At 33.8% G+C, this 12,759-nt stretch overlaps 2 protein-coding genes across 8 annotated transcripts; both read right to left on the reverse strand.

The window, feature by feature from the left end:
* Positions 1 to 1,390: 1,390 nt before the first annotated feature.
* LOC115719179 (peroxisome biogenesis protein 12) lies at positions 1,391 to 4,598 on the reverse strand. 2 transcript variants are annotated; one of them, XM_061110286.1, is made up of 11 exons: positions 4,411 to 4,557; positions 4,120 to 4,189; positions 3,924 to 4,029; positions 3,599 to 3,747; positions 3,158 to 3,407; positions 2,869 to 2,978; positions 2,656 to 2,730; positions 2,403 to 2,489; positions 2,032 to 2,118; positions 1,819 to 1,956; positions 1,391 to 1,694 (listed from the first exon to the last, which is right to left on the reverse strand). In XM_061110286.1, the coding sequence occupies exons 3-11, from the start codon at positions 3,958 to 3,960 to the stop codon at positions 1,623 to 1,625; spliced, it is 1,005 nt and encodes a 334-aa protein (XP_060966269.1). In that variant the 5' UTR covers positions 3,961 to 4,029; positions 4,120 to 4,189; positions 4,411 to 4,557; the 3' UTR covers positions 1,391 to 1,622. The 2 variants fall into 2 exon arrangements, with proteins under 2 accessions (XP_060966269.1, XP_030503982.2); XM_030648122.2 differs by lacking the exon at positions 4,120 to 4,189 and having other exon boundaries at positions 4,411 to 4,598.
* A 2,051-nt stretch (positions 4,599 to 6,649) lies between these two features.
* On the reverse strand, positions 6,650 to 11,513 carry LOC115719175 (myb family transcription factor PHL13). Of its 6 annotated transcripts, none has more exons than XM_061110292.1 (9): positions 11,127 to 11,440; positions 9,608 to 9,717; positions 9,116 to 9,503; positions 8,583 to 8,775; positions 8,403 to 8,479; positions 8,274 to 8,313; positions 7,884 to 7,941; positions 7,713 to 7,782; positions 6,650 to 7,466 (listed from the first exon to the last, which is right to left on the reverse strand). In XM_061110292.1, exons 3-9 carry the CDS (start codon positions 9,410 to 9,412, stop codon positions 7,125 to 7,127), a joined length of 1,077 nt encoding a protein of 358 aa, XP_060966275.1. In that variant the 5' UTR covers positions 9,413 to 9,503; positions 9,608 to 9,717; positions 11,127 to 11,440; the 3' UTR covers positions 6,650 to 7,124. The 6 variants fall into 6 exon arrangements, with proteins under 6 accessions (XP_060966275.1, XP_060966274.1, XP_030503976.2 ...); XM_061110291.1 differs by having other exon boundaries at positions 9,608 to 9,723; XM_030648116.2 differs by having other exon boundaries at positions 9,116 to 9,717; positions 11,127 to 11,513.
* Between the last annotated feature and the right edge of the window lie 1,246 nt (positions 11,514 to 12,759).

The following is a 12,759-nucleotide window of genomic DNA, read 5'->3' on the forward strand; positions in this document are numbered from 1 at the left end:
CTTGGATACACACCAAGCTATTTGTTTCCATCATGACTCTATCCCACGAATGAGTTGCAATCCAACTCAAGGCTTCTTTAATGCCTATTATCTTAGCAATTTTTGGTTAAACACATCCAATCTTTCCCTTCTTGAATGCTTCTACTATAGCACTATGATAATTCCGAGCTACACAACCCATGCAAAAAGACAAGACTCGAACTAGAAAAAACTAAAAGGAAAAGACTAAAGAACCATGTCAAAAGACAAGACTAATGGAAAAAACTGAAAGGAAAAGACTAAAGAACCATGTCAAAAGACAAGACTAATGGGAAAAATTAAATTAGTTTCAATACATAAACACGATCACAACATTAAAATTAATTAAGGAATGAACTCCTTATAATTCTAATCCCATAACAACATTAATTGGAATTAAACTAATAATAGTAAATTAATAAATGAAAACAAAAATCTAAAACGGAGGACGTCGTTGAGCCGAACTGAACCACTCTCAGACGATTGCTCTTGAATCCCTCACAGACGACTGAAGACGACTGCTGTTGAAACCACTCTCAGACGATTGGCCGTCATTGATCGGCGACGCCAGCCGACTGAACCGAACGGAAGCTTCTCGACGACCCAACCAATATGTGATATCTTCTCTCTCCAATACGCGTGCGAAATCACCAATTATTACGGAATCAGGCAAAATGGTGAAAGAATAAATAAGAAATGAATATAAGACTTAAGCGATCGATGGATTGCAGAAACCTTCAAACTAAAATATTATGAATTTAATTTTCAAAAAAAATATTATGAATTTATGATCATAAAACTAAAAACACACTTATATTTATTAGTTATTAAAAAATGTGTAAAAAAATAAATAAAATTATAATTAAACGTGGTATGTTTATTAATTATTAATCTAATATATTTATTATAATAATATTTGTAATGATATATTATTTTTAATTTTAATGATGATATGTTGATATAATATATTTATTAAAATTTAAATACAAATTTATAAATAAAACATGTATGTTTATTATTTATTTTTACTATATATAATTTATAAATAAAAATTAAAAATATATTTCTTCACATAATATACATAAAATTATAAATTCCCCTATTATATATATTCTTTTTGATAACGAAGTCTTTCAAGTCGTTAAATGAAGTCAAAAGAGAACTTTTCAGAAATCTACATATATTGAGAAATAGAGGGGTGTCAATTGTCAAACACCTAAAAATGGTAGATCCTTAATGTATTTTAATATCAAATATGCAATTATTGGTGTATTCTAATATCTCTCATATTTTAATTTAATAAATAATATAAAAACTGTTAACTAATTATAAAATAATATTTGTATAATTTATGAAGTAACAACTCTCATTATTTTTCTGAGGTAAGATATTATTTGCATTGAAAATAATAGTATAACTAAATTACATTTCAGGAGATCCGAGCAGTGAAAGGGAATTTTACACGCTATTGTGGTTTAACACTGCTCCAACCTCTTCAGTCAAAAAAAAAAAACATTGCTCCAACCTCTTGATTTGGCAATAATGTTGGCTTGTGAATAAAGCCCTCCTAGATTTTGTTCCTAGAAAAACCACATAATATTCTTCTACATATCATGAAACAGCCTCCTTATTTGGTCCACAGTAGCAGGCAATAATGTGACTGGGCAGCGCTTGTACTGTGACATTGGTTACCCAAAGAAATGAAAATAATAATTAAGTGGGAATTGTGTAAAGATTTATCAGAGTAACATGGCAGAAGCAACAATGTACCAGATTAAGTTCAAGCATTTTGGGACTCACCTGAGAAACATACTTAAATATGCAGGCATAGCAAAAGACAAACCCTGAAACTGTAACTACCGATGGATTTGCTCGTTTCTGAGAACACAGAGGACAAAGTGTTCTGTCTGATGGTAGCGGAAGACCCTCTTTTGCTACCTGTTTTATCGCAGTAATTTGTTAAGTTATTGCTTATAAGATGTGAAAGAAATAGAAGAGCCAAGAATATTTTACCTGTGGGGTAGGAGGAGGTGGAGGTGGGGGGTATACAGTTGGAGCTGACATTCTCTCCTCAGCAGATTGGTACCACCATTCCATCATCTATGAGTGAATTCAAAACATTACAAGAAAACATAAGTTTTTTAATATCGTACGTAAATAGATCACTATAAAATATAATGAGGGGAGGTATTCTCATGAAATTATAATGAATGTAATGTAATACAGCATAGGATTCAATTATATAATACATAAATAAAAATGTCATTTCTACATTCTTATTCCAATATGGGAACAGCAGGTTTCTTAATCCCATAGAAATCAAGTTGGTGACCGAAAAAGAATGAAAAGCAGGATACAACGAACATAGCATAGGATATTCATACTTTAAAAAAGAATACTGCCGCAATCAGCCCAGTTTGTGCATAATCGAGCATTGTGTATGTACAGTTGAGCAGTACTCCTTGCAATGTCTGTATAGTGAAATATGTCAAAAAAAATAATCAATTTCTAATCGGAGTAGAACTGTAAGTGGCAACTTAAACGACATGGCATACCAAGTATCAACAGATTATGTTTTGCATATTTAAGAAGTCTGTGCAATATATATGTATAATCCTACCAACTGAAGTAATATACCTTCAACCATGGAGGGCCACGAAGTCTCTCACGTTCACGGCTTCTTATCTTTGAAATTCTTGATGTGGTATCCATCTACCTTGACATTAAAAGGTTGGTTTCAGCATTATTCAAATTGCAGAAGAATAAAAATGAATGAAAAAATCGCCTGCTGTATGACCATGTTAGTTCAAATCAAAGAAAACTGAATAGAGAAGACTGAAAGCATCTTACCAGCTCTTGTCCAGTAGCTCGGCACACATGGATACCAAGTGCATGCAATCCTAAGGAATAGAATCCCGTTGCATCCAACAAATATAACAATTGATATGAAAATGACAATCCTGCCAAGAAAAATATAGCTCATAAAGGATTGTTTTAACTAAGGTTACTACACAAATCCCCGAAAGAACTTCAGATCTACCAAACAAATTAAGTAATATTTTTTCTGTTTGCAAACATAATAACTTCTGGGACTGAAATAAAATAAACAGAATTTCTCAGAAAATTTATGCCTACACACCTTCGCTACTAGCGTGAACCCATGGGTAGCAAGCCCCTATAATTCTCTGGATCTTCTTCAACAGCTGTGCTCTAACCGATGATTCTGTCACAGTGGTTGCACTTAAAACAAGAGAGTCATCCCCTCTATCAGTTGTGTTAAAATCATTAAATCTTTCATCCTCATGTCCCCATAAAGTTGCTTGAAGTCTGGCTTCCCTTTCTCTGTTGTAGATTGAATGCAATCTTGACTTCAAATATGGCAGTATAACCTACAAATATTCATTTCACAATTTTTTATATAGGCTAGCCACAGCAAAAGAATGTTAATAATAGTTCTTACATAAAAAAGGCTGATTGATACTCTTGAATGGGACATTTACAAGAATCTCTAATTAAAGGAAAAAAATACCAATCATGCAGCTTGTGACAAAGCATATTGCAGAAAGAAAGAACAATGTACCAGAAATACTACTGAAAGAACTTTCTGACGCCTTTTTAACCCAGAGTGGTTAATCCCACTACCTGAGTTCAAATGAGTATTGTCCTTCTTGACTTTAATATCTACAGCTCTCCTTCGTAAGCCATATAAGGATTCAGCAAAAGAAGCATCTAAAGAGAATATGAGAGGAGCAAAAGAAATGAGTTTCAGGCTAATAATACTAAACTTTATTTTCATAATTGATTGGATTACTCAAGACAGAATAACTCACTTGCCATATAGATTTTTCTTTTATTTTTTTTTCAAAAGGAAAGCTTACGAATGAGAGAAATCTAGAAAGATTAACCTGTAGTCCGTAAGCTATGAGTCTCAAGAACAAGCATCAACAAAGCAAAGAATTCATCTTCATAGTCTAAAACCTTATGAAGAAAGGGTCTTCTCAAAGCCAATACCTGTACAAAGTACAATGACACACAACCCTTAACAATGGAGCTAAGTTAATCGCAGTGCTTCAATTGCTAACAATCAAAAGCAATACATACATAATTAGAAAGCTAATACGAATTGGGCAACTGGGCAAAGCAAGAATATTGAAATTGAACCACAAATGCACTGCAATAGGCAATAATCTTTCTTTCTTTCAGTTTCCGTTCTTAGTCAGAAAATTCAGAAATAAAAATTCTGTAGAGAAAACAAAGTGTGTTCAAAAATGAAAAGTTGGGTTTCGGTTAAGAAGCATAGCTATAGTATCAGTATAAACATGTATAAGAAAGATTATTAGCATTAGGTAAAAGAGAATTGGCGGTGGGTGTAGGGACAGAGGTTTTGCTTACACCGATGGAATAGGTAAGAGCACCGCGAAGACTGGCCGGAAGCTGTTGAGCCGCCGCCATCTCGAAGAAGGTGGGACGAGTCCCTTGTCCTCCTACCTGGAACAACATCTTCTTCTACCTCGACCCTCCACACACTCTCTCCGTCTCTCTCTCTCTCTCTCTGCTACTTCTGAGTTGCTTGCTTGGTAATTGTAATAAGAGAAGCCTGCAACCTTTTCCTGTCGTTTACTCAAATTACTTGTCGTTTTCCAGCTAGTCATTCTTTTTTTTTTTTTTGGGAGGGGGGAATTGCTAACTCTAATTCCTAAATTTTGACAATAAAACTACCTAAATTACAACCTATTAGTAAAAAATTAAAATACTCCTCCGTTCACCTGATTCCATTATTTGCCTATATGGCTCGGGAGACCAATTGCCACGTAGACTAGTAACTACTAAGTAGGAGTGTACGTCGGTCGGTTTAATCGAATTATAGTATATTTTTACTAATCTAATATAAATATCGGGTTGCAAATATTTAATTGTAGAGAAATACTAATTGCAACCTCTTAGTCAACCTCCAAGTCTGAAATCATATCCCAAAATATTTTTTTTCATAGCGGTATTCGTTATAGTTACAGTGTCATCCCTGTAAATTTTTAAAAAATTCTGAATAGTTTACAGTACCGAAAACAGAGTTCGTGATATTCCAATTTACCAAGCGCGTTCAAAAAAATTTAAATGTATTTTTGGCACTGTAAACTATTCGAAATTTTTCAAAAATTTACAGGGATGATGTTGTAAGCATAACGAATATCCCTGTGAAAAAAAAATTGAAAAAAAATATTCCGACATGTGTTTTCGAGCGTGGAGGTTGCCTCTAATCAATTGTCATGGATGTGGAGGATCTCGATTTTTCAAACTTGGAATTGCAAAGATTAAGGAATTTTTGGCCAAACGAGTGAGTAATGGCCAAGCATTACCTTTTGAGAAGTCAGTTTGATAACGGTCATAACTTGAAATTGGTAGTGGTAAACCCTTCATGGTAGGCCTATATTCTAAATCTGGTTCTTCACCATTGTACATCTTTTTAAGATAAATGAGGCACTTATCAAAAGGATGCCCTTAAACGCCCACACTCCATACAATATTCGAGTAGTCTTTCATATCTGAATTCTACCCAAAACTTTTCCTTTGCTTGCTGTAAAGTGATCATTCTACCCCTCAACAATGGTTTTGTTGTATCAATTTTAACTCTGACACGCAGAAAAGGTCCCCACCCCTCGTTGAGAGAATCTTCATAGACATTCACATACTCACCAATGATATTACCTAGAGCTTTCGCCAGCCCTTTAGTTTTGCTGAGAAAAGGAAGCCTGTATATCTGAACCCAAAAAGGAGTGAAGATGAGGGAACTAGAGTGAACATTCTATCCAGACATAGGCGAGTGCAGTACGATATGATGATTTTGAAAGTGATATGGCTCTCTAAGTAGAACCCTTGCCTTGTCTCCTGCGCAGCCAAAACTTAATGAAAATATTTCAGAAGACTCAGTAATCGTGACATGGAACCGGCCATTCCAATGTTGTGCCATTTGGTTCTTAAAGGTGGAAAGCCATATTTTTTTGTTAGTGAGAACCTTGGCATATAACACATGGTTAGAAGCAGCATGATTATCAATAAAAGCCATATCAGTAAAATCGAAAACAAATTCCTCATCTTCTGTTAGTTTCATAGGTTCTTTCATCTTATTTGTGTAAGGATCCATAAAGAAACAAGATCAGAGCAACCGAATATTCAGTGCAGAAGAGATAATTCAATTATTGATTGGAAGTTTGTGGAATATTCAAAGAGAAAAGCAAGAAAAACCAAGAAAAAACCGTCTTAACCGTAGGAACTGCCAAAGAGCACCAAGAAGCAATAGACGCTCATATTTTCATTTTTCCTTTATTAAAAGTGACTTTTAAAAGTTAGGTTTGGTTTATTTTATTTTTTAATATTAAAGTATAGTTAAAATTTAGTGCAGTACAAATAAAGCTCTCCCAATACAAAATAAAATAATAAAATAGTCAAAACCCCTCAATTTTTTTTTTTTTTTAAAAAAACACATTTTATTTGAATTTAATGTTGTGTCATCTCGTTAGATCTTCAAACGATAATTTAAAAATAAGGCCAATTTACGTTAAATTTTGAATAAATAATAACTAGTAAATACAACAGAAGCATATGCATATATTTATTCTAGACTGACTAAATGTCGTTTTCATAAATAAATACCAAATATTTTCACTAGAATATAAATCCGAGACGTTTTGAGTGTCATGGTATTTGATTTCAGAAATCTCTTAACACCATTTAGTCCAAAACAGTAAGTAAACATATCCCAACATATACTGTACAGAGGATTCATTATAAATAATAGATACCAAAACAGAACAGAATCAGATAATAATAACTAAAGCCTATTTGGACATTGTTAATCTGGAAACTGGAGCGTGTTCAACTACCAGACCAGACTTTCACTTCATTTCCAAAAAGAAGCAAACATGTCAGGGGCCTGTACATAAGAATTAGAAAGAAACCTTTGAAACTCTAAAAAGGGTCTTTCAGTTTCAAATATCACCATTCATCTAATCTATTTCCAGGCTTAAAATGGCATCTCCAGCAACAGTGAACTCCATAAGGATACCGTGCAACTGAAAAAACAAATTTAAGCAATACCGCTGCTGTTCCATTCATTCACATCGTGCTCGTTTTGTTGGTGGAACATCAGAGTTTTCCTTGCAGGTTTCGGTTTCATCATATGCCTTTTCCTTCTCACTTGGATCTATGAAACTTACATCCGGATTAGACTTAGCATTACTCGAGCTGATTCCTTTTTCGAGGAGATCCACTTCTGAAATTTTGGATTTGTTATTCTCTGACGAGTGAGGTGCTATATTTGATAATGAATTCTTGTTGTCATGGGAGGTTGACGAAGAAGCCTTGTACTTGGTTTCCATCTTTTTATGCTGATCAAACATCTTTTCAAGATACTTCCCTTGTTCTTCAATTTGCAACTGCAACTTTCTTTGATGCTGCATTTATGAAGTAAACATTACACTAATTAGTAACAAAGTACACATTCCAAGTAGAACTTTGATGAATGGCAATTCAAGGAAATTGAGAGAACAAAACTTAGGCACTCAATTAATGCTACTAAATGGTAAATCACAGTAATTTCATGTTTGATGTTATATATGGTGTTTGCCTAATCCACACTGTTAGATGTAACATGCTTCTACTGAAAATACAAGAAAACAAAGCTGCATGACCAAATATACCTCAAGTTGTTCGTGGAGGCGCTTCTGAAGTTCCACCTGCAACCTCAAAGCTTCAGTGATCCCCATACTCCTGCACAAGGGAAAAATTTTCAAATTGTGAGCCTGAGGAGATTTCTATGCTTTACATCTCCGAGAAAGGACAACAATAATATTATAACATTAAATACATACGTGTTTAACTCTTGAGATCTCACGTCTTCAGCTGTTGGTGATTTTTTCTCAGTGATACCTGAAAATAAACAAAATACAGGCAAAATACTTTCAACTTATCAATCACTTATTAATTATGAATACATATATATATCTATATATATATATATTTATATATATATATATATTTGGAGAAGTTAGAATGAAATTTCATAGTAAATAAGCAAATGTTTGCAATGAAATCTTTCAAAATACTAGTCATTGACAAGAAAAGCTGCATAAGCAAAGCAGGTTAAACATTCAAAAGATTAACCATGAAAACACATGCACAAATGTTTAGAAATGTGAAAGTCCATAGGCCTCAGTGGTACAGGAAATAATGAGAGAGGAAAAACAAAGGTCATTGATTACCTTCTGACAGTTCTGGCTTGTATCTGGCTGTTCTATATTTCTATAAAATACAAAAAAAAAAAATAATAATCAGAAAACAATAAAAGTGGCAAGGAACCTGGCAGAAGAAGAAGCAAGGATTTAACATACCTGCAGGTGGCTTTTTACATGATAAATAGTCAATCCTGGAACTTTCATCAGATTTAAGATACCTTTTGGAGTAGCTCCTGTATGCATTTCAATAATTTTAAGTAAATATGGAAAGGAATGTTCTGTTTTGAGTCCTAATCACATGTAAATTGCAATAACAGAATCAAGTGGTTTACGCACTTTCATTGCCACCAAGTGTGTTGACAGCTTCGACAAAGGCCTCGTGAAGCTCTTGTGTCCAACGCATTCTGGATTTCGTTGAGGATGCATTACACAATGGATCAGGAGTAGTAGCATGCTCTATACATTGCAGTGAAGGCTGTTGATAATTTTGGATCTGCTGCACCGAGGCATCAACTGATTGTATACACACCTTAAGGTATAAGAAAAGAAAAAGTCAAACAAGAAGTTTCCTTTTTGTGAAATCCCTACGAAATAAACAACATGTACAGAGGCCTTCTTTTAGCTAAGAGCAAGAATCAAAGTGATCTTAGGTCCTCTTAAATATTAGAAACAGAAAACACCTATTTCAAAAGTTAACTACTGTTAATTTGAAAATGCAACAGGCATTTCAAAGGCGTCAAGCAACAATGAGGTATCCTGGAATTTCAACTGTGCTTTAAAAAGAACATATTCTTTAACAAGTGGGCTTCCTTACATGTCTATAAAATTCCAGCAAATTCAGCAAAACAATAATAAGTTGAAGTGCACACCTCTGGTTTGGAATCTGTTCTATTACGACTAATAGGAAGGTCAGGCCATAATTGATCCAGATCATCACTGATGGAAATCATCTGCCAATCTGGCCAATCATTCTTTTGATTATGGTCCTGAGATCTTGCAGCAACAGTACTAGATTCAACCTGATCATTCGGGACAGACACCATTCCAGGAAAATCAAGTAAATCATGAATTGAATTCGGACACCAGGGGATATCGTTATTTTCTGTAATGTGATCAATAAATGTTGTAGATTGCCCTTCTGAAAGGGGAGAATGGATTGGTGGCATTCCACCACTTGACTGAGGAACAAGAGAATGGAGGGAATGTCTTTCATGTGGGGAAACTGAAGATATAGGATCTTGAACATCGCTTGGTAACCTGGAGGGTGATGAAAAGAATCGCTCATTAGACCCAGCACTGGAACTTAACGAAGGACCCTGTCTTATGGAGGAATTCATCATGATTTTTCTTTGTGAAGAAACCTGGTAAGTATCTGGCAGCTTGGTATACTTGTCTTCAATAGGGGTAGAGCCAACAGGGAAAGATAAAGACATAATTTGAGATGCCCCAAGGTAGCTCAGCTGTTTTGCATCTGACCCTTGAACAAATAAAGTAGGACATGTTAACCATCGCAGGCATATCAAGAGTGGTAACCAGTAACCAGTAACCAGTCTCAGCAAAAAAAAACATCATTACATGGGATATTGTATTAATTAGCTCTGATCATAGAGGAATAACCCCAAAAAAACAATAATGATATTTTTTTTTTCAGAATACCAAATAATTTAATTGAGTCCCTAATAAATATTAAAGGGATTAAAGTGGAATCAGAAGCCCACACTTGAAATAATAGTGACAGTACCAAGAAAACACAAAAAAGTAAACAGTATGGCAACCAACAGACAATCCAAGTTGAGCATGGCATATTTCTTTTAGCTTTATACTATTTACCAATCTATGTATATATTTGATATATCAAAGAAAACAAAGCATCGCTATAAAAAGGAAATGAGAGAAGTAACTTTCATAGTATTATCATTATGTGTACCTGTTGATTTTTTTTCTTCTTTTCATAATAAAAAAAATCTGGTTGTTAAGTAATCACACATCTCCTTTTTATTTCTCTTTGACCAATATGAAGCTGAATTTAATCATATTAATGACAAAAACAGACTCAAAGTTTACTCTCCTAAGAACATCTAAGAAAGCAAATATTATTGTAGACAAGTGTCTTCAACATCATACACCATTATAGGGAATTCAACCACAACCCAACAAATTCTCACCCCTACCCCTTTTAAGAAGAACAGTAAACTAGCCAAAGCAGTTGCCAGTAGCATAAAATTGATGCAATAAACAATTACCTAAAAGCATCAACAGTATCAAACCAAAAGTCATATAAAATTTGATGAATATATACTAGGAGAAAAGGGTTTAGCATAGTCAATCATAAGTCCCAATCATAGGATGATTTGGGTCCTCGTCTTAAGCTTAATTATGCATGAAACAATACAAAAAGACAAAGCCATAGAGCATGAGCTTGAATTAAGCTTTTAGACAATCCAAATCACAGTACAACGGATATGGCCCCTACTCACGATCCCAAAAAGAGTCATCATTAAATTCAGCTACAGCAAATAAATAAATATGGATTATATTTTTTTCTTAAAAAAAAACCCCAAATAGCAAAAGAGCAAATGGACTTTGTTCAATTAGAAAAGGAGCAACAGAGGCTCGCAAACCACAAATTTATCAAAACCAACTAAGATTACAACAAAATCCCAAAATCTCAACAAATAAACAACAAAAATCATGCATCCAGTCAAAAAAAAAAAAAAAGTAGGACATGCAGAGACAAAGATTGAAGAAACGCAAACTGGGTATTAAAGAAACTTACAGAAGAATTGGAAAAACCAAAAATTGAATCCAAAGAAGATCGATTTGATTCCAAAAGTAGCCAATATTGGAAGGAAAAAAAGTTAAAAGGCGGTGTTGGAAAACCTGAAATGATGGGGCTGCTATTGCTTCACTTGCCTGGCCTTCCTGACTAGGAACTCACAAAAACGCCGTGCTTTGTCCTAATAGAGGAAGAAGAAAGAGAAAATGGTGTCCAACATAGCCTATATTGCTTAAATTTATGTTCCATTGAGTGAATGTGTCAGGCTGAACTAAGAAACAAGTCCTCAACTTTTGGCCGTCTGATTGAAGCTCATGGCGTTTTGTTTATTGGGCAACGAACGGTGTTGACTTGCCCGAATTTATTCATAAAATATTTGAGCTCCATTAGTGACGGCCATACATACATATTACATACCAAGCTAGCTTTATGGTCCCTTTTTGCTTCTTTGTTTTCTCCTTTTGGTGGGTCATGTTTTGTACGGTAATATCTACACAACTTTCCATAACACCCAAAAAAAGAAAAAAAAAAGAAAAAAAAACAGTAATTAGATTTGGTCAGTTACTTCTTGGAAAGTAGAAACCAAAATAATAGCGCTATTATATCATCGTATCATCATTATTGACATTGTTATTCTTCCATTAAATATCAAATATGATAACATATTTTCCTCATGGGAAATTTTCCATCTCTTTGTTAGTAAATTATACTAATAATTATCTCTTTTTACTAAATTTTACTCTTCTTGGCGTGGTATTCAAGCATATTATATTTACTTCTGACAAAAAAAAAAAAAAAAGAATATTATATTTACTAATATTTTTCTTCTTCATTTTAGATTCATTTTAATTTCTAGGCAAGTGGTGTGTTATTGACTTTTTGAGTTTATTTTATTTTTGTTAAGAGAATTCATTGTTCCATAATAGATATATTCTTAGAAAAAAAAAATCTAAGAATAAATAAGACTTTTGTCCCGAACTATTACTTATGCGAACCCTAAATCGTGGTAAATATGTAATATCTATAATTTAGGTGGTCAAAGATCATACTTTGACCATGGTGGGAAGATAAAGTTTATAAATGATCCTTTAATTTATATCACAAAATACTAATTTAAAAGTAATGAATTAACTCACCACTTGAGGCTAGCTCAAGTGGCCATAGGAGGTGCGTGTGTGTTTGAGGTCCTGGGTTCGAGTCCCAGATTATGCATGTTGTAATATATAAACGCTTAAATCAAAAAAAAAAAAAGTAATGAATTAACTCATATATTAATAAGAAAATATTAGTAACAAAATTAGGACTACTCATCAATATAAAAAAAAAAAACAATAATATCCTCACAGGCCCAGTATCATCAGCAGTATCAAAATGTATAAACAAAGTAGAGAGAGACCACAAATAATCACAAAATCAAACGTCAAATGCATATCACACCGTCAACTAGATCCCTAGCTCTCAATACTAATCATAAAAAACGACATCCAAAATCGGGTAGTCGCACCTGATATCCACCATAATACCGGGGCTCAGATTTAATTCACTCCCTGTACAGATTCTAAGTCTTTCACCTACAGGTGAGTGCACACTTGATCTACCTATGATGACACAGAGACTAGGTCGTGAAATAACAATATGCACAAATCATGATTAATATGGCTCTCATTAGTATAACCAAAGCAGACAAATAATAAGAATAACAAAAGAACATATTCCTTTTTATATTCTAGAAAATTC

Source organism: Cannabis sativa, chromosome 2, assembly GCF_029168945.1.
Source record: "Cannabis sativa cultivar Pink pepper isolate KNU-18-1 chromosome 2, ASM2916894v1, whole genome shotgun sequence".
Taxonomy (NCBI): domain Eukaryota; kingdom Viridiplantae; phylum Streptophyta; class Magnoliopsida; order Rosales; family Cannabaceae; genus Cannabis; species Cannabis sativa.